This window comes from Fistularia commersonii, chromosome 7 (assembly GCF_037954325.1).
Source record: "Fistularia commersonii isolate RoL2024-O1a breed Wild chromosome 7, RoL_Fcom_v1.0, whole genome shotgun sequence".
NCBI classification, from domain to species: Eukaryota; Metazoa; Chordata; class Actinopteri; order Syngnathiformes; family Fistulariidae; genus Fistularia; species Fistularia commersonii.
Window position 1 is genome coordinate 8773929 of NC_141290.1, and position 20659 is coordinate 8794587.

Sequence of the window (20659 nt, forward strand, 5' to 3'; positions counted from 1 at the left end):
GCGGGCCCCCGTCTGGGAGCGAGGGCCGGAGCTCTGCCATGGAGCTTAAGTCTGCGTCTATCCTAATAAAAAACACTTAAGCCAAACAGCCCCCCCCCACGTCTGATCCTGGGAGCTACCTGCAGGCCCCTCCACACGGCGCTTTAATAACGGCATCCGCCTCCGGCCCGGGGGCCGTGGCGCTGCACGCCGGGAAACCGCCCGGGAGACTCCGCCCCCTTGGGGGAGGGGGCGTGGCTTCGTGATGCACGTCGATGTTTTTGGACCTTCTCAGAAAGCGGGGCGCCTTGAACCTGCCGCGCCGGCTTTCAACCGGCAGCTCTTCCTTTTCTCTCGGCTTTGGCCTCTTTGATGTTGTTTTCCTTTGTGGAAAAAGGAAGCGGGTTCCCTTCGCCGCCACCGCCGCCGTAATCCCCGCTCCGTCGCTGCGCCGGGCCCCGGCGTGCGAACAAGCGGGAGCGCAATGAAAGACTTTTGTCTCCGCCGGTGTTAAACCGGGAATGAGAAGTGGCATCTTTTTTATTTGTTTTGCATCGTTTTGATTCCGGCCAACGCAGACAATCAACAGGGTGGAGGAGTTAAGTGCATTATAGATGGCGGAGGGGTGGGTAGGTTGGGGGGAGGAGGGGGCCTCGCTCCTGGAGCTCATCCTGATGCTGCCGCTGCCACTTCGGGTTATGTGAGGAGTAAAGTACTTTAGCGGGGGGGTGGGGTGGGGGGGGCATGGAGCCGCTCCGCTCCTTTGCATATCAAATAAACAGCGAGAGCGTGATGGCGCTGCCAAAGCAGACGCCGGTGTTTGCGTGCATGCAACTGGCGTGCACGTGCGAAGGTGGCCCCGTTTTCCAGGGCTTCCTTCTTCACAGGTGAGGCTGCACACACACACACACACACACACACACACGGCCGACGGTGCATCTTTCCTCCCCCCCCCCCCCCCCCCCCCCTCCGAAAAGGATATACAAACACGTCTGAATGCTTAGATTTACAGTAATAAAGCAAAAAAAAAAAAAAAAAAAGAGAGGGAGAGAGATTAGGATTTTCATGCTGAAATCCCGTGTTTACGGTCCCCTTCTCTGTGTCCTCAATCCGCGGGGTGGAGATCCACGACTCCTATTTTCATAACAAAGCCTCCCACAGGCCAGCAAACACACCGTTGTACGGGTGTACTATTGATTTCACATTCACACGTCTGGACTCGGGGGGACTATGGGCTCGCCCGTGAATCCCCCCGATCTTTGTGCTCCTCGCAGTCTGTCAAGTTGACATCCACTCTGCTCTGTAAACCCGGCGAGATTATTCACTCAACAGGATCTCCCTCCCTTTCATTCTGCAAACTACAGGCCAATCCGGCCGCTGACAGCCAAGTGATAGCATACAGATGGAAATGAAGGGAGAGTTGAGGGTGGGGGGGGGGGGTTTGTCAAACACTTGGAGGGGGGAGGAAGAGGAGGAGGAGGAGGAGGAAGAAGAGGGGAGCGGCTCCTGAGTTCACCGCGCAGGCTTCGCCGCCGAACCAGAGAAGGCCCCGAATCTCGGGCCCGACGCAGCCGTCGAATGCGAGTCGCCGAGGCGGCGAAAGCCGATGCACCCCTCGCCCGACTGGAAGGAGATCAATCGGTCTCAATCGCCGCCGCCGCCGCCGCCTCGTCCTCGCCTGAAAACACCCAATAATATGATGCGGGGAGTACTCGCCGCCCGCCAGCATCGCCGGCGCCATCTTGGTTACCTCCCCCGCCACCCCCCACGCATCACAACTCCCCTCCTCTGGAGCGCGGCCCACTCCCGCTCCTTTCGAGATAAACAAAATAAATATCGACCGTAATTTGCCTGTTTTATTTCCCCCCCCCACCCCCCCGTAACCCCGTCCCCACCCCCGCCCCCGCCGCCTTATCAGCCCGCAGAGCCACTCTGTCTTTCTTAAGGGTCGAATGAAAGGTCCCCTCTTTTCTCGGGGAATCAAGGCGGAGGAGAGGCCTGCTCTCGGACTGATTCATGTCACACACAGTGCCGGGATGTTATGCATAGATAATTGATTGTCGGAGCAGCATGGCCACCGTTGGATCTTGATGGCGGTGCCGAAATGTCACCTCACTGATGTTACAGCGGCACCAATATTAAAAGGGCCGTTCTCAAAGGCTTCCGTCTGAGCGCGCCCGCTCCTGCCGCGCCCGGGGAGAGACAGCGGCGTTTGTCGTGGCGGCGGCGGCGGCAGCGGGGGGGCTCCATTTCAGAGGGAGACAGATCTCACATTTTTTGCAACGTTATCTGCACAGGACAGTGCACCCACTTCCACCAGTGCATTGAACATTTCCAATCACGGGGATAAATCACTCTCCCTTTTTAATTGGAAATCAGAAGGGTGGGGGTGGCCGGGGTGGGGAGGGGTGGGGGTGGGGGGGTGGGGGGGGGCGATCGTAATAAAAATAATATTAATAATAATAATAATGAAAAAAAAACATGCATAATTGAGATTGCATAGGATTTTTTTTGATGCGGGAATCAGAAAAAGAGAAAAAAATTACAATCCAAACCGCGAGACGTGCGCCACGGCAACAATAAAGAGCCCGCCGTTTCCACGGGAACGCTTCCACGGCACGCCGAGGGATTCTTGAAGGGGAACCGCGGGGAAACGTGGCAGACGTTAAGTCAGCTAATGCAGTATGCGCCGATATAAAAAGTAGGGGATTAAGTGAGCGCAATCCGGTTAATTTTGGAGTTAGGATAGTGTAAGCCAAAAGCCGAGCGGGGACTGGTAAACTGTATTAATCTCTAAAGGCTTACGCAGGTAAAAATAGACGACACCTGCATGCCTCTTTACCTCCATAATGCTTTGCACAGGGAAGCCGCGGAGCATCCTTCTCCGTCGCCCGGGACGTTCCTCCATCTGTTGCGGGCGAGGCTGCGGGGAGGACGAGCCTGCAGGACCCGCGGAGGGAACACTTAACTGTTTTGTCTCCGTTTTTCTTTTCTTTTTGAGGAGGCTTTATCGGCCTCCGCGTTCATCTCACCGTGTTTGCAATCTACCGTCCCCTTTCCTCTAGAACCTTCTCGCCGAGCGCGATCAGACCGGGCGTTCCTGGCGGAGGAGAAGCCTCGGACAGGTGGGACGCCCGCCGCTGACGGCCACCGATGGCCGCCGTGCGTCTGCAGATTCTGAGAATTTCCCACAAAGATAGGCGTGCGCGGCGTGGCTAGTCCCCCCCCACCACCGCCGCCATCCGTCACGGCCGGGGAAAATGGAGGTTGAGCAGCTGCTCGGCTCACCTGTCCTTTGCAGCCCCCATCGTTCTCTCAAAATGTATTTAACAGGTTTAAAGAGCAGCAGCAGACGCAGCCGGTGAAGAGCACAAACTTTGCTTTTCTATAAGGAAACTGCCGGTGAAGAAAAAAAAAAAAAAAAAAAAAAAGCCGCACAAGTATGTGATTGAATTATATTTAACTGTCTTCACACATGTTCCCTTGTTTAAGGGGGAAAGTTACTACAGCAGCCGCTTAAGCCAGGGATTATCTGTCTGCGTCCTCTGCCTCCTCAGCATCAACACCAATTCACCCACTCAGAGTCTATCACACATCCACAGAGCTCCCCGGGAGAGAGCGGACCTCAGGGAAACCCGTGTGGGTGGGGGGGGGCGTGGGGCGGGGATGGAAGGGGGGGGGGGTACAGAGGGGGTACCTCGACATACTCGCGGAGCGGAGCTGGAGGGTAGCGGCGGAGCCCGTGGGCACGGCCCTCTCACTCTCTGGCAACCACTTTGTTAGGAACACAACACTAATCCTCCTTGTGTCTTTATTGCCCTCTGTGTTGAGGAGCAGGCCGGGGCTGGGACCGGAGGGGGGGCGGAGGTGGCGCGGGAGGGGTGGGCGGGCGGGGGGCGGGTGTGTGTATGTGTGTGTGTGTGGGGGGGGGGGGGGCGCCGCAGGCCCGGCATCAGCATTCCTGTTTGAAGATAGGCCACGCTGTAGTACATTAGGGCATCTAATGGAGGCGGCTCACAGAGGCCGGGTGTCTCGGTGAGGATGGAGGTTTGGGTGGGGGCATCATTTGAGGACGGGCAGATTAGTGCACCCAGAAATGACTGCGAGGCAAATCCGGCGTGTGTTGTTCCCGTGCACGCCGCCATCCAAACAACGCATTAACGCGTCGCCGTAATTTGTAATATTGCCTCTGTGGTTGGAAATAATTTGTCATGCGTTGGATTTGCGAGAATCTCATTTTGGATTATTCCGAGAGCGTTTAGCACAAATTGTTTAATGAATGTTGAGACTAAAACGCGTCTTTGTTCGGGTTTATCTGACGAGTTCGTCGAGCAAACCGGGAAACTTTTCATGGCGCGGCAAAAAAAAAAAAAAAAAAAAAAAAAAGAAGAAATACAACCGCCTCCGTTGTTGCCCCACCGACTGAGAAGGCTGGCGGGGGGGTTTATTTATCTATTTCAACACTTAGAGATGTTGCTGGTGGAGGTGGCGCCCCACAGCTGGCCTTCACCCGCATCCAAGATGGCGCCGGCGGTTCCCGAGCACAGGTGCGTGAAATTCAATGTCACCTTCCCCCCCACCCTCCCGCAACTGTCACCTGATCGTTTGGCAGCGCCAGGCATTAGCATCAAGATGTAATCCAGATTATATGCTTGTCACTCACTCGGTGCACCGCCCGGCTTACAATGTGTGAAACAGACAGCAGATAAGCCGGCGCCCAGATAGGAAGATAAAACACTCCCAGATGCTCATCAGCTCTCTGGCTGCTGCAGAGAAAATCCCGAACGTTGCCGTTAAATCACCGGGAGGGGGGGTGTGAGGTGGGGGGGGGGGGCTGCAGCGCCACAAAAGGGCCCGGGCCCAGACGAGCCCAAAATGTGGGCAATTAATAAATAAAGAAAAACGCCGTCTGGAAACATTTTTAATCTCCTCCTGTAGAGGCGAAATTCTCGGGATCCACTTTGAATTTTGCAGCTCTCTTCCGGGGCCGAGGACGTGAGACGGGGGGGGCGGGGGAGGGTCTGCGGCTGTATCTCCGCCCGGCAGAGCCTCCGCTTGCGAGCTACATCCACATTAGCAGTTTATTTCCATGTTTACACCGTTTCAAATTCTTTGCAATAGTAAAAGGATTACTTGGTGACAAACGGTAATTTGTGGAATTCCCTCATTTCAGTCGGAGGATTTTCTTTCTTCTTCTTCTTCTTCTTCCGTCGCCGGCCTTATATTTAAAGAAATAAAAGTATTGTGTGTACAAGATCCAGGTTTGGTTCGGGGGGCTTCAGGTGGTGCAGAGAACCTCAGATAAGACGGCAGCGACGCGGGAGGGAAAGCAAAGAATCCGTCCGAACAACCAATGAGCCCTTTATTTCCTTCCCGGGCCGCCGCCGTCTGCAGCCGGGGTACCAGTCAAATGCACCTCCTCACCTGTGGTGGGGAGATCTTTCCAGAAGGGGACAAAACCCTCGATCCGCAGGCAGCACGCTGCATGTTTTCACCGCCGGCGGATTGAATATTTAGATTTCAGCTGCAGTAGGAGAACGTAGTACCGCATCCAAGGTACTCCGGGATGATTCCAGGCCCCCGCGCCCAGAGCCTGGCGTGCACAAAGTACTCAGAAGTACGAGAGGTAAAAGTATTTGCTGTAAAGTAACGGGTTGAAGTACTTCACTCCTGTCTGCTGCGGAGGTGTTTCTAAAGAGGAGACCATCAGAACCGGCTTTCCTCTCAAAAACACGCTCGTTCGTGGAAAAAGACCTCGCCCTGTTTTACCCTGTATTTATGTTATTTATTTAGTTTCCTTTCCCTTTTGTCATTCATTCATTTATTTGTTTATATTCAGCAATTTCGTATTTTGTTGGCCATTTTTGTATTTGTACATATATTTATTTGCGAGTGCTTATGTATCCATTCATTCATTTGTAGTATGTATTTATGCATTTGTATTTATTTGTTCATTCATTTTTATCTATCTATCTATCTATCTATCTATCTATCTATCTATCTATCTATCTATCTATCTATCTATCTATCTATCTATCTATCTATCTATCTATCTATCTTTTCATCCATTTATGTGTTTGTATTTATTTATTCATTTTTCGTTTTATTCATTCCTTCATTTTATTTCTGTAGTCAGTCATTCATCTTTATTTATTCATCAACGTATTCATTTGTATATATTCATTGTTTTGTTTTCAGTTTTTTATTCATTCGCTGTTCTTTTTTATTTATGTATTCAATCGTTCATTTTCATCTATTTATCCAGTCGTTTACTTGTTTGTATTTATTCATTCATCAAGTCGTGTAGTTTATTGCTCCTATAGAGGTGAAAGGTGAAAGGTCATCCCAGAGAGGAAGTACAACATTTCCATTTGAGACGTGCCGGTGGAGTCAAACAATCGAGATGTTTCCACGCCGCGGACAATAATTCTCGGTGACCCATTGAACTCCATGGGCTAGATTTAGGCCTTTCTCCGGTTTCGTGACGTAAACGGATCCTGGCAATCTCCGTTTTATCTCCGTGCGTCTCCCGATGTCACTCCACGTCCACGACCCCGCACAACCCACGCAAGCCGGCAACTTCCATTTCCCTGTTTTTTTTTTGTGTGTGTGTGTGTTCCCGGCGCGTCAGACGCGGGGTTGTGCGCTTCTAACTAGTGTGTCAGCAGTCACTTTGCAAACATCTCCTCGGTGTGATCGGGAGCTTTGTGATTTCACGCCGCGGGTGGAATTAGTAAATGTGCATTAGTGAATTAATGTATGGAAATGAGCCGGTGTGGCACGGCGGGTCCGGCGTGTGCTTGCGGGATTCCCCGAGTGGAGACGCGTCTCTGCAGCGTGGACGTTCAACAAAAAAAAAAAAAAAAAAAATTCGAACCGATCGTCTTCGACCTCACAACGAGAACTATCGGCATGAGATGGACTGGAGGAGGAGGAGGGATGAGGACATCTGTTCGTTTCCTCTCGGGGAGAATCGATTCGAATTCACGACGGTGTTTGCCGTCTTCTGGCGTTCACACGGTCCGTGAACTCACCGCGGCTCGGAACCGTCCGACTGAATCTTTGGTAAACGGCGACATCTATCGGACAAAATGTGGTACTGCAGGTCCGTCACACACCTGCAAAGAGGGCATTAAATTCTCTTTAACTGCTTCTTAAAACAGTTTAACAACGCGGAGTGATATATTTACTCGCTCGTATCCTCACACTGTTTATTTTAAACATTATGATGTAACAGTGGGCTTTAAAAAAGTTATGAATAGTTAGTGCACGGACGTACAGAGGCGTTACTATGACAGCCATGATACATTCGTTCCTGCAAACCGCCGGCGTTAATCGTGTTATCTATCTGGGATAAATCGATGGTGGGTGGGTGGGTGTGTGTGTGTGTGGGGGGGGTCACCTCCTCTAAAGCATGTTGGAGAAATGAAAATGTCATGCCTTGTTATTCCTGCTCTCGTCGTTTCACACGCTGTTGTCGCAGGTCATTTCCCGTCTGCACTCGGTCTCGGAATTCAGCGCAAATGACCGATAACCCGAGATAATTGAAAATAACACCTCCCGAGTTGTTGCATTTATTCATTAATATTATTATTATAACTGTTCATTAGCTGGCGGTCTGAGTGCAGATTTCATTGAGGTTCCTGCAGCAGAGCCAGGGTGCATTTAAGTGTAACCCCCCAGTCCGTGCGTGAAATCACGGGTGACACTGTACTATAAATGCAAACGGTTTTCACAGACGATGTGAACGATTTATCAGAACTGGCGCCCGGGAGCCGCATCCTGACCCTCGGAGGTGAAATCAATCCACGCAGAGAGAAATTAGGCTGAGTTCGCCGGTATTTATTTAGTAACTTCTATTTCTAGGATCCAAACTCGTATTGGGTGTTTGTTCATTTGTTTGTCTGAAACCTGTGCGCGATTTGCCGCCCCAAAAGGGGGATAAGGGTGGGCACAACCTGGCAACCCGCTCTGACTTCGCTAGCTTGCTACACTTGCTACGCCAGACGCGGACCGGAAACCGCACACCGAGCAAGTCAACGCCGCGTCTCCGCTCGACCACCGGCTGGAAATGGCAGGGAAACGGGCCCTGGTGATCCTGTCCAAGGGGGCAGAGGAAATGGAGACGGTTATTCCCGTGGACATCATGCGAAGAGCCGGGGTTCGTTCAGCGGCAGCCTTGTGTTTTGTTTCGACGCTGCGTGTTAGCGGCTAGCAGGCTAACGAAGACTGGGGGCACGCGCCCTCGGAGGTCTAGCCAAAACGGTTGCAATGGTTCAGTCCGGCGCGCGTGACTGCTTACGACCGCACGGGTTGGCAGCTTCCGGTCAGCTCGAGAAAGACCCGGATGTTCGGCGACACCTGCGCGAGGACGGCTCGGGATGAGTCGCTGACCTTTCGAAAGCACGCGCGTAGGGGTCAAATGAAAATGTCAGGGTCCGACGTGACGTCACGACCGTGTTTGGGACTTCTAAATAAAAGCTGCGACTGCAGCAGTGTGTGTGTGTGTGTGTGAGACACTTTACACGGAGGGCAGGTCTGGACACACTCTTGAAGATGGTTTGTAGGAACTCAACCTTCTTCCAGCAAACATTTGGAGACAGCTGCGGAAACACATTACCTTTTTTTCATCAGGCAGGAACCTTGTACAGATCTCAGCTCAATGGCGGCCTTCTGCCTCCACCGGTCGGGGTACAATGAGTGAGATGGAAGATCTGGCACGCGTGCCGACTTATCGCCATGGTTCGAACACCAAATAAGTAGTCCAGTCGTCAACAGTCACGTGCACTGGATTGAACCATTGCCGGTACAAAACGCTTTTTTCATGGCTGCACGTCATGGCTGCAGCAGGCTGACCGTATGAGGGTTGGAAGGGACAGGCACAGATGAGCTCATATTATTAATACCAGTAATGCTAGCAGTAACATACTAATAGCTGAAATAAATTACCAGTAATTAATATCCATCAATAATATCAGTGGTGGACACCAATAGAGAAGCTGCAGTGGATCAAGCCACACCCCCCGGGAAGCTGGTGAGAAGATATGAGGTGTGTGTTTAACTTCTTTGTTGTCCCTCAGATCGCCGTGACGGTTGCAGGGCTGACTGGTAAAGAGCCCGTCCAGTGCAGCAGGAACGTGATGATCGTCCCAGACTTCAGCCTGGAGGAGGCCAGCAAACAGGTGGGGCCCCCCACCATGTTTAAAAGTCCCTTCTGTAAACGCCTTTTGTTGTTAATATTAATTAAGCACTGTTCTTGTGAGCATTTCATTTTTGTCACTTCTGCTCTCAGGGCCCCTTTGATGCTGTCGTTCTCCCAGGAGGGATGCCAGGAGCCCAAAATCTGGCCGAGGTGAGAAATTCACACACCCACTGTCCCTCTCTTTGTTTTTCTTCTCTTTCTTCAACACGGCTCTCCTCATGCAGATCTAGCTGTCGCGAAGCGATGGCGTCTCAATGATCTCCCCCACCATCTTGTGAACTGAACTTTTCTCAAAACCCATAATCCTGAAGGAATAAGTGCAGGTTCTCCATCTTCCTCTGCAAAACAAGTCAGCGGGTTTACTGTTGGCTCTGAATCATCAGTAGGAAGTCTCATAGTAGAATGAGAGGGTGAATGGTAGCTGGAACTTCTTCAGCACCTGCTCTGGTGAGGTTCCAAGCAAGCCGAGCCGAGCAGAGATGGTATCAGAACGTCAGCAGGCTGCCGGTCACTGATTGGCTCCGACAATGTTGTCGGCAAACGCGGCGCTGGACATGTGAATCAAACATGCTACATGTTAGCATGTTTGCTGCTGCGTCTCGCCTCTTCTTTTGCTTCGTGTAACAACAAGCATCCGACAAAGCTACACAAATGTGGCCCTGTGAGTGACAGCTGACTGGTTCAGGACTAGTTGATGAACTAATCAATATGTTTTTATTCACATGTTGTCAAGTTGGCAATCAATTCATAATAACAACAGGCATATCAACTTTGATTCTCTTTGAACTCTGAATTTTGTTGACAAAAGTCGAATGAACCACTTTCAAGGAATGTTCACATCTTAAAGGCCTTTGGACTTTATGTTGATATGTTACATAGCCTGCAGTATAAACAGAGGATCTGCTGTTATTAATGAACCACTATTCAGCTGTCATTGATCATAGATCAGGACAAGGAAGTTTTAATAGAGCCTGGCCTGTAGGGGGCTACACACACCCAAAACCTGTGTCTGAAAAGGGTAGATATTCCCTAAAATGAGTGTACTCCTCACTGTGCACTTCTCAGAGTGCACGGGGTCTCCCTCTAGAGACAATCTTTGGAGCCGCTAGGTGGCAGAGTGGAGCCTCAGTGATGAAAGTGCTGATGGCAGGGAGCTTCAGGTGGAAGCTTGTGTGTGTGTATGCGTGTGTGTAAGAGAGACAGTTACTGTCACAACCTGTCATGTTATGTAACAATATCTGAGACATGTCCTCTAGAAGTTCTGCTTATTTTCTGATACTTGACTCCTCATCTCGAAGTTAAAAGGCTGCTTCATTGTCTATTTCTCCGCATGCACTGGACATACAGAGGGATCGAGAAGACGTTTCTCACAATTCCAGTGTCATTAGATTAACAATATAGTAATGATAATAATCACATGCAAATTAGCAGTAAAGTGAACTGTTACATTAAACTATGAATTGTGAAGTATAAAGTGCACGCAGATACAGACTGATATTTCATGACATGAAAGAGTAGCAGCAGTGGTTTTTGGTGTAATGCAAAGGTCAGTAGGTAGTACCATAATGGAATATGGTGTAATAACAGCATGATGGTTTTCTCAAGGAAGCAGTGGTGCAAAATAGAAAAAAAAAAGTGGCATGTTTTGATATGTTATTAGTTTTATTTAACTGAAGAGCCTCCATTTACTTGTCACCCCAAGATTAAGACTCTATGAACGGAAACCTCTGAGATTGAGCATGGACAAAGCTAGCTCGTGTCTGCGTTCCTGTTAGCATGTGTGAAATGTTGTGAATCTCTTCCATTTGTTAATGACTCAGCGCAGGCAGCGTGTTCGCCGGTCGCTTGCGTGGCCTGAGAGTGACTCACTGAGCATCTGTTTCTGTTTCCTCGCAGTCTCCCGCTGTGAAGGATGTGCTGAAGGACCAAGATGGCAGGAAGGGTCTCATCGCGGCCATCTGTGCAGGTGGGGTTTGCTAAGATCGGAGCATTTCCGTGAATACGCCAGATTTTTTTTTTTTTTGTTGCACTGATGTCTTGTAACGGGCTCAGGCCTCAGTCTGACCTGGGATTCGACCAGCGACGTGTCCTTTTGAAACAAATGCTGGCTCAGCATCCAGTCGGTAAACTAGTGTGTTCTGCTGCGGGGAATCCGGAGCGGCATCTTCTAATGTCAGTTGCAAAGTGAATCAATCGACTCCCGCTCTGCTTCCGTTTTTGTATCCAATCAGTTTAACAGTTCACCGAAACCAGTTAATGCACTGTGCCCACATGTGACTCGCAAGCATCTCTATCGCTGGTAAACAAGAAGGCATGACACCCCTATTTAAAATGGCAAGGAAATGCCGTGCGTAATGTGATTTGAGTCCGCAAACGTCTCGGACTGAGAAACGCAACATTTCAGATGCACGAGGCCTTCTTTTTTCTCGGGTATTTCCAGAACCGGATGTCCTGAAAAACGCACCGCGAGACGGCCGTGCCATGCTCCTTGTGAGCCGTGGCATTATATTCACTTGTGAACCCCTTTTGGTGTTTGGAATAAGAGGGTGAACAGTTGATAAATCACCATTCAGCGTTTTATTCGAGCACGGCGGTGTGCAGTGAGAGGACACTGGAAGGACATTTGGAATCGGGACGAGGGACCAAAACGGCAAAGTGGATTGAAGGGTGTCCTAGAAAATGACTGGAAACACTCGCAGGAATAGGATTTCATTAACCTGCCAAGCGAGAGGGGCCGGTCTTTCTGCCCTCGCGTGAAAATGCCACGCGTGTGGGGTCATGGGGAATCTCGGCAATCACAGACGCTCGTCGACCGACGTCCACCAAACGCCGACGAGCCTGATATCATCCGTCAGATGATAGATGCCGGTCTTTGGCCGGGTCTCCGGTGTCCTGACTGGCTGTCAGAGGCTCTTTTCCTCTCCTGGCCTTTCGTCCTCTGGGTGGGGTTGAGCTGTAACAGGAGTAGCTTGGCTGTTAACCGTCCGTCTGCTGCTGCGCTGGGGGTGGGGGTTGTAATCTGTAGACGGCACAGGGAACGCAGCCAAGGAGCATAATCGATAACTTTCTATTTATTAACAGGTTTTGGATGCGTTCACTGCAGTAAGAGGTCCTTTGCTTCAGTTAATGCAACCGCTGCCTCGGCCTGTCCCGTCCTCCTGCAATCTGAAACTGAATGTTTGATTTTGGAAAGAAACATAAAGAACACCTTTAGGAAATGTTTTAGATGAGATTCGTTTAGTCCCCGGCTGAATCCGCTGCTCGTATTTATCATGCACTTGTGAACCTGAGAATTAGTCGCGTCACATTTTCGGCACAAATCTTTCTTTTCCAGGTGTCCTGTCAACCCCAACTGACTTTCTCTGCTCCGCAGGTCCCACCGCTCTCCTGGCCCACGGTATTGGCTTCGGTAGCACCATCACCACACATCCTGCAATGAAGGAGAAGATGATGGCTGGAGGTAAAAAAAAAACATCACCAAGCGTGCCAAGCAATAGCTGAAATGCACTGCTAGGATAGGAGCTCCCAAGGTTTTGGAACAGTAGTGCTTGAGATCTGTAATAATTTATAAAGGGCAGCAGATGGTGCTGTCATTGCTCTTTATTGCCTGTAGAGGATCATTCTACTATGCAGCAGAGTGAGAGCACACCACTCAGAGGTGAGAGTGGATGCAGAAATGTGACAGAACATACCAGAACGGGGGGTTTGTCACGGCGCCGATAGATTGCCGATTTGCAAATATGGCAGGATCTGTTGGCTCTCAGCAGCCGGACACCCCGGTTCGGGATTATCCTCACGGTATTGCTCTTTGTCTTTTTTTAGACCACTATAAATATTCTGAGGCCCGAGTGCAGAAGGACGGACATTACATCACCAGCCGTGGGCCAGGAACCAGCTTCGAGTTTGCCCTGACGATTGTGGAGGAACTTATGGGGGCTGAGGTTGCGGCTCAAGTCAAGGCTCCTCTGATTATGAAGGACTGAGCAGAGCGGCGTTCGCTCGCACCTGGCGCCGGCGGTCTCCTAACACAAGTCTAGCACTTATGAGAGAGCTGTAACCCATTCACCGGAGAAACAAAGCATCCTCTTCTCCCACAGCCTATGCTCTGACCCCGATCTCAAGCACCTTTGCTTTTCTGTCCCAAACCCAAAAAAGAGGGAACGGATTGTTAATGTAAACATGAGCTGCAATAAAAGTGTCATTATAGTTTACCACAAATCGCTTCTTGAGTGTTACTTAAGGTTTCAGTGGTTCTTTTGTGGTTCCGTGGTCCACACGGCTCCGCAGGTCACAGTGACTCGGGTTCAGGAGCCGCAGTGTGTTCACGCCTAAATATAGGCAGCACAATGGAGCGCCGCAAAGAACGCGGGAAGCGGAATCCGAATTGACTGACGCGGGCGCTCGTCCAATGAGAGCCCGCGTTCCGGCTGCAGTTGTACTCCGGCGGACCAATGGTGAGCCGCCCGCAGCTCAAGGGGCGGGGCTTAGCCGCGGCGCGTGGTAGTTTGTGTCAAGAGCAACACAAAAACCTCCCAGACGGTCCTCGAGCAGGGAGGAAGACAGGAGGATCCCGCCGAAGGTAAGGGGCTTCCGGCTTCCGGTGACCCACCGCCGCTTACGGTTCTATCGACGGCGGTCTGTGTCGTGCCCCCCTCCCCCGCTACCCGCCGAAGCTGCCCCGACATCCGGATAGCTCCGCGCCGGCGAGGGCAGTTCACGCAGCGTTAACCAGCTAGTAACGGTACCGAACCGGGGTGGGGGGGGGAGTAAGCTAGCTGCCCGACGGGAACCGGGGTGGGGGTTTGGGGGGGTGGTCGTGGTTAACCCACCCCCCTCCTCCTCCCTCCAAGTCCCTGGAGCGGTTTTAAGTTCGCCCCGTTCACGGCGTAACGCGCCGACGTTCCGAATTTTGGGGCCGGGTTCACCGCGAAGACGCTAGCTCGGTGTGGCGTTCACGTACGCAGGTGCAACGTTCACGTACACCTTTCCCGAGGCGAGGGGGGCCGTGCTGCGTTTTGCGGATGTCCTCTCCATGCACAACATTATCAATAAGAGGCCAGGTTACCCACCCTCAACCCCCAAGCCCGGTCCGGGTGGTCGTCGACCGGGTCCCCGTCATCAGCCTCCCCCCTCCAAGCAGAGGAGATGTCATGGTCTCCAGGGTGGAGGTCATACCGGTGGTGCGGCTGACTGATTCCGAGAGGCTTCTTCTCACCAATCCTCCTCCTGTCCATCAGATCGTGGTCATGTCAGGAGGCAGCCAGTGTTGTCATGGATGGATGGATGCTCACTGACACTGCGGCTCTCACAGCTGACATTTGAACATTTTTCCCTTTTGAACACTACAGGAAGCGCGGTGGACGTTCATGTTGCGTTGAAAGGTACTGATCTCCGGAGATGCTGGGAAACCACTTATTTTTAGCAAAGCATGCAGAACCATAACAGTCAGGGGTCACCCGGAGAGGAGGGCAACTCGAGTGGATTTTTTTTTTTTAAATCACTGTTGTGCAACCAACAAAAGTGGCACACACACACACACAGACCAACCAAAGACCCCCGTCATTGCAGTAAGCTTTGTTTACTTTGAAAACCCCACTAGATCTCCATCCCGAGGGCGCTCCGCCGAAATACCCTTTCGGAGCTACCCGCTGTTTTGTGCTTCTGCAGAAACAAAGAGCAAAATGTTTGAGTCGCCCTCCGCCGGGCAGTCGGAGCATGATTGCCCCATAGTGTCGAGATGACAGTTGCGTTGCTCCTTCTCATTAATGCTATGATATTCAGTCGGATATTTCTGGAACGCTAACATTTTGCGCTGTTGCACATAGCATGTTAGAATTATTCTGCCTGAGCAGCTGTACAGTAAAGAGCTCCAGGCCTGACTCCCTATTTCTGGATGGGGCAGCGAGCGGAGGGGTGGGGGATGGGGAGCAGAAGTCGCTTTGACTGAGTCATTGGTTTAGCTAATGATGCAATTAGACTGCTACACTTAAGCATCCTCTGATTAGACCCCCACCCCCTGCCCCACACCCACCCTTGTTGGTCCGGAAGAAAACGCAGAAGGCTGGGTTTGCTTGCCCCGTTAGCAAATACAGTGTAAAATGCAATGGACATAATGAGAATCTTCTGATCTTTTGGGAGGGGGGGGGTTTCCAAGACATCGTGCGGTTGAACATACACGTACGGGCTGAGTGTGAAGTCGTAACCTCCGCCAGTTGTAACTTTTCCAGTTGCACGTTGTGGTTTGATGGCTCTGATCGGCATCTGTTTTTTGCGCACGAGGAGACGATGACGTGACGTGTCATTCTGTTCAAAACACCCACGCGTTCATTTCAAGGAAACCGGTGGAGGATGAGCCAGTTTGGCGAGGTAACTCCGGGGTCACCCCAGGGTTGTCTCCATCTCAAAGGGGGGTGTCTCTTGTCTCAGCGGGACGCTTGTCCTGCAACATGAAGCCTGCTGTGGAGCAGGTGAGGGTATTGATGCAATATTTACATCCTGGATGCGAGGACGCATCAGAGTTGGTTATTTATTTACCATTGAAGTATTCAGTAGTGATTACATGTACTTTCGCTGTAAAGATGCGGAAGTGGTGCTGCGTCTTTCAGACGGTTGTGGAAGAATGCCCACACATGGCTGCAACTGGACCGGGAGAACTGTCTTTATTCCGTCTTGTAACATGCAGCTCACTGTAGATGACCTTTTTTTGTGACGCAACCCCGTTTGACCATTTAAAATGATTAATTCTAAAAATATGAGTAACAGTGGTGCGTATGTCCTCTGGATGAAGGCTGAGTCAGAACTCTCCCCTTGCAGGATTTCCTTTTTAAAGATTACATTACAGATAGTCATGTTTGGAGATTAGATTGTCAGTCGAGTGCCATCAGATCAGGAAATCAGTTTTCTCCGGATGGGTCCCCCTACACTGCCCGTGTTAGATGATACACAAAATGTCAGAAATCAGCTGTTCGGTTTAAAGAACACTGCAAAGTTAGATTACACAGTTACAGAAGAATCGAAGTATTAAAGTTGTCAGTATCGATCATCAGGCAGGTGATCGGGCTGCTTCTACTCGTCGCCTCAAAGCCTTGCGCCGCACAGTGACGTGAACCAGGACGCTGCATTTCCTCCCCGACTGCAGACGAACACCGGCCCAGTGAGTGGATGAGTGGCTGATGAGGTTGAGACGTTGAGCTCTTTCCTCCAGGGTTTTCTGAAAGTGTTTGTTTGACTGCAGGGTTCAATCTGTGCTCTTAGGTGGGGGCCGATGTTATCGTGTCCGCGAGTGTATTTTCTTCAGGCGCCCCGCGATCCCAAAGCTCAACAAATCATCTCTGCCTGCATCAGATGTCCCGCACAACCAGGCCACCCCACTATGAGTTTATGTGTCTTATTTTATTACTGTTTTGAAATGGCGCCTGGGAAAAAAAAACCAACCTTGTTTAATTCACATAAGGAAACAGAGCAATCAGATCATTTCACATTGTATGCTTTGAATATTTGGCCATGTGTGTGTGTGGGGAGGGTCTGTATTGTTACAACTTATATTTCACTGCACACCAGTGTTCTGTCTCAAGGGCTTTGTCTGGACCAGGAGAAATTACAAGACAGCTTTAACAATAACCTCAACAAAACAATGATCGCACAGAGAGAGCGGATCAATAAGCAGTCTCAAACTGAATTACCAGCCCCATATGAGATAAATATATGTGTATACGTATATATTTTCCGTCTGTTTTCCATTCCCGGCCAACACTGGTCCAAGGACCTGATACGTGCCAAAAGGGCCAAGGCTTATATCGCATCCGCTAAGCTGCGGAAACACATTTCGTGGTTCCGCTGATATTTCCTGCAGGTCTTAGAGACCAAGAAACCCCCACCGGTGGAACACGGGCTGAGTTCCAGCCCGGAGCTGGAGGCCCAGCGACCTGCCTTCGACCACCTGTCCACCTACCTGGTCTACCAGCAAAGTGCATATCAGCCACACTGGCTTCCTCCCACTTGTATCACTGACATACAGATATGCGTTTTTGGTTTGATAGAATCTAAAAAAAGAGCATTTTCTCTGTCCGTTCATATCGTCAATCTATTAACCCTTCCCCTGCTTTCAGCCCGTTGTAGCTGTGTGGTCGGCTTAAGCAGCGTTCTTTAAGTACTACATTACAGCAAGAGCTCTGACCACAACCTCCCCAACCATTCAGTTATCCATCACCGTGAGGGAGCAGTGTGGGGCTTAGATTCCCTAAAAGTTTGATCAGATCCAGGCTCTGGCTGCAGGATGGACAGTTCCAGGAAATGGCTGGGCGGTTCGATTTGCCTTTTACGAACCGGACGACTCGGGGACGAACTCTTTAATGTGCGGCTGAAATAGAAAGTGCCCTGTCATTGAATGCAAAAGGAAACACACGCCCTCCCCAGCCCCCTCACCACTTCAATCATTTAGACTTTGCCTTAATTCTACAAATTCATCATGTTTACTCTGATGCTGAGTGCGCAAAGGGAGGTGTGTGTGTGTGTGTGTGTGTGTGTAAAGAGGGAGGGGCGTTTCCTTTAATGCATCTCCTCTCCTCACTGGCTCTCCATTCAAGCTCACACATTTGTTCTGTCTCTCCTCTCTTGTCTTTTTCTTTTCTGCTCCCGTCTCTCTGCTTGTTTCGTTTCTCATCACTTCTTCTTCCGCCCCCTACCCCCCGCTCCCCTCCGTGCTCTGCGTTTTTGTCTTTCTCATGTCGGACACACATGCGTGTGTCACTCAGGCTGATAATCCCTCTCGCACAGCATCATATATTCACTAGAGTTGTGTCATTCCACCCCCCCTTCTTTTTTTTCCCTCTCCCCCCCATCCCTCAACAGTCATCCTCTCAGGAAATTTGGAATTTTGCGGCGGGTGCACCTCCATCACGGCAACTGTGTTTTTACATTTACTCCCGTGATCCTGCTCACTGCGTCAGGAATCGGCTGCAGACTGAGGTGGGTGTTTTAAAAGCATCATTGCTAGGTCTGAGGCTACATGTCGCTGGCCTCTCTCGCTCTCTCTCTCTTTCTCTCTCTCTTTTCCCTCTCTCTCTCTCTCTCACACACACCTCTCTCTCTGCTGCCGCTGCTCTTCTCACTTTGGTCCCTGCATGTGAGTCGGAACGATCACGCTCGTCTGTTCGCACCGAGGGGAGGCAAATCCCCAGCTATCCGTATGCGGCATCTCTGTGCCGCTGTCAGCCGGCGTGCTAGCATGGTTGCGTTTTTATCTACCTCCCCAGACCTCTCTGGTTCTCCTCAGTGCTCCGTGCGCTCGATGGAGCCGCCGCCGCCGCCGCTGCTGCATTGAAAACTGTCTTTGCATACCTTATTATTTACTTCACTCCCTTTTGTCCCTCTTTACGCCATTACTCTCTGCTGTCTGAATGCCCGTCATGATTTATGCATGTTCTGCCCTTTTAAATTCCTGCCAGAGACTTGGCGGTGCAGTAAGATTTGTAAAGCGCTGCAAAAAAAAAAAAAAAAATTCCAAAAAGAAAGACAAAGGCGTGCGCCGTCACTGGTTGACACACACTTGCATATGTGCCTCTGCAGAGGAGCTTCTGTTTCCTCTCACCTCAGCTGCCCTGCTGCGGCTGCAGCTCTATCTGTTGCTGTTGCCTCAGCCAGCAACACCCCGGAGCCAGGCTCCAACTGTACTCCTCGTGCTGCACTGTGTGTGTGTGTGTGTGTGTGAGTGTGTGTGTGATGCCAAGAGGCAGTGACAGTCGCCCGGAATGGTACTAGCATGTCGTTCACGCGTGTTTGCGTGCGGGGCAACGGCGCCGAGGGCGGCTGTCGTGGGCCGACGTCTCTGGGCGACGCCGCGCCTCCACTCTGCCTGCCTGTGGGCTCCGGTCCAGAGAGGAGGCACGAGAGCGGCAGGCTGCAGGGGTTCGGTTTGGTGCAGTAAGCTGTTGAATGCTCCGTAGCGAGACGCAGGCTCAGCCCTGCCGCGTCTCTGCGCTCCGCTCGGACTTGGATTTCTCCTTTTTCAGAACTTGGGGTTTTAGAAGATGGGCTTCACGGTGCTGGAATAGGTTTCCTTGTCAATTCATGGAGACGCCGGTGCGGCGCAGCAAATATCCTCATGTCCAAATGTCCTCGGTCAGAAAACAATGAAAACAAGGGGATCTCCCGTCGTGGCCTCGGTTGCTTCGATGAGGTTTTTATTCATAGATGTGCAGCATCAACAGATTATCTCACAAGTGCTTCATCAGCTTCAAATCCCCATCTTCAGAGGAGCACCGCGGGGACGCTCAGGGTGAAGCCCAACCTGGAATTCACTTCATAAAAAGGCCTCTTGTCGAGTGTCACCTCTGATAATTGTTCTGCTGGAAACAAAGGCGGCTCTTGTTTTCTGATGACTCTGTACTTTTTGACTTCCAAAGTTTTGCAGTTATTTAATTATTTTTACATCTCTGTTCTGTGAGGGATGTTTTTTTTTTGTTCCTGAAATAAACTTTGAGGGTCAGGAAAAAATAGCCACACTTTTCTGCCATATATATTTTTCATATGACAAAGCTAATAGAAGGCTAGCGTGTTGGTGCAGAGGTTACCTCAGTGCAAGAACGTCCCCTGTCGGATTCCCACAGGGTGGGTCTTTTCTGTGCGGACTCTCCCATGTCCTTCCTCGTGCCTGCATGGATTTCCTCCATCTTCTGCGGGTTCCTCCCGCAGTTCAAAAACATGCAGAAGGTTCATCGGAGAACCTGAATTTATCCAGAGTGTTTCTATATGACGTGTGAGTGAGAGGGAGAATGCTTGCTTGTGTCTATGTGTGGCCCTGTGATGGACAGGTCCAGGGTGAACCCAGCCTCACGACTGCTGGGATGGACGCAGACAACCCTTAGTGCAGGATATGTGGCACAGATAATGAATAAATGAATGAAAACTAATGGAAATTTGATCTGAATCATGCTGAATCAATGCTTTTATACACACTCAGATGCACAAGTAGTGGTTTTCTTCGTTAGGGTCCCCAGAGCCCACTACCTCCCACATTGGGCTTGAAAAACGTGGCCACGACTTCAACAAACAGATGGCCCTCACTCTCAAATTGTTGGAAATGATAAGTTAGCCTACTTTAGAAGTTTGAAAAGTAATGAACTGCGACCCTTGACCAAAGGACACTGGCAACTGATGCTTCAACATTTACACTGGATTTAAAATAGCTGCTGTGAGTCTCTGTCTCTCACGGAAGTGGAGTGCCTTCCAGTGGTGTGGAGATGTGGCCCAATCCAATCCCCTTGTGTGATATCATTTTTATATAGGTCACATATGTCATGGCTGCGAATTACATCTTCTTGGTATGTTTTGACCGGCTCTGGCAGGGACCTAATTGGTAGCGCTCCAGTCTAAAATAGGCCGTACGAACCAGCATTACACCGCTCATCTGCGTAAACACACCTTGTTGTCAGACAAACACACACAGTAGGAAGGCCGGTGGATTTTCTAATAAAGACA

At 50.6% G+C, this 20659-nt stretch overlaps 2 protein-coding genes across 3 annotated transcripts in view; both read left to right on the forward strand.

The window, feature by feature from the left end:
- The first annotated feature begins 7959 nt into the window (after nt 1–7959).
- On the forward strand, nt 7960–13399 carry park7 (parkinson protein 7). The gene is made up of 6 exons (XM_086149624.1): nt 7960–8140; nt 9060–9161; nt 9272–9331; nt 11078–11147; nt 12555–12641; nt 13004–13399. The coding sequence occupies exons 1-6, from the start codon at nt 8051–8053 to the stop codon at nt 13162–13164; spliced, it is 570 nt and encodes a 189-aa protein (XP_086005750.1). The 5' UTR covers nt 7960–8050; the 3' UTR covers nt 13165–13399.
- A 269-nt stretch (nt 13400–13668) lies between these two features.
- Nucleotides 13669–20659, forward strand: part of kcnab2a (potassium voltage-gated channel subfamily A regulatory beta subunit 2a) — a 58543-nt gene continuing 51552 nt past the window's right edge. The window contains exons 1-2 of one of the 2 annotated variants that reach the window (XM_086149639.1): nt 13669–13760; nt 18032–18148. The gene's annotated coding sequence lies outside the window, so the exon portion shown is untranslated. The remainder of the gene's footprint in view (nt 13761–18031; nt 18149–20659) is intronic. The other variant, XM_086149638.1, reaches the window with a different exon arrangement.

Coding starts and splice junctions, on each gene's coding strand:
- park7 (XM_086149624.1), top strand. CDS start 8,051: ATGGCAGGGAAACGGGCCCTGGTGATCCTGTCCAAGGGGGCAGAGGAA. Junction 11,148..12,554: donor CATCGCGGCCATCTGTGCAG/GTGGGGTTTGCT, acceptor TCTGCTCCGCAG/GTCCCACCGCTCTCCTGGCC. Junction 12,642..13,003: donor GGAGAAGATGATGGCTGGAG/GTAAAAAAAAAA, acceptor GTCTTTTTTTAG/ACCACTATAAATATTCTGAG.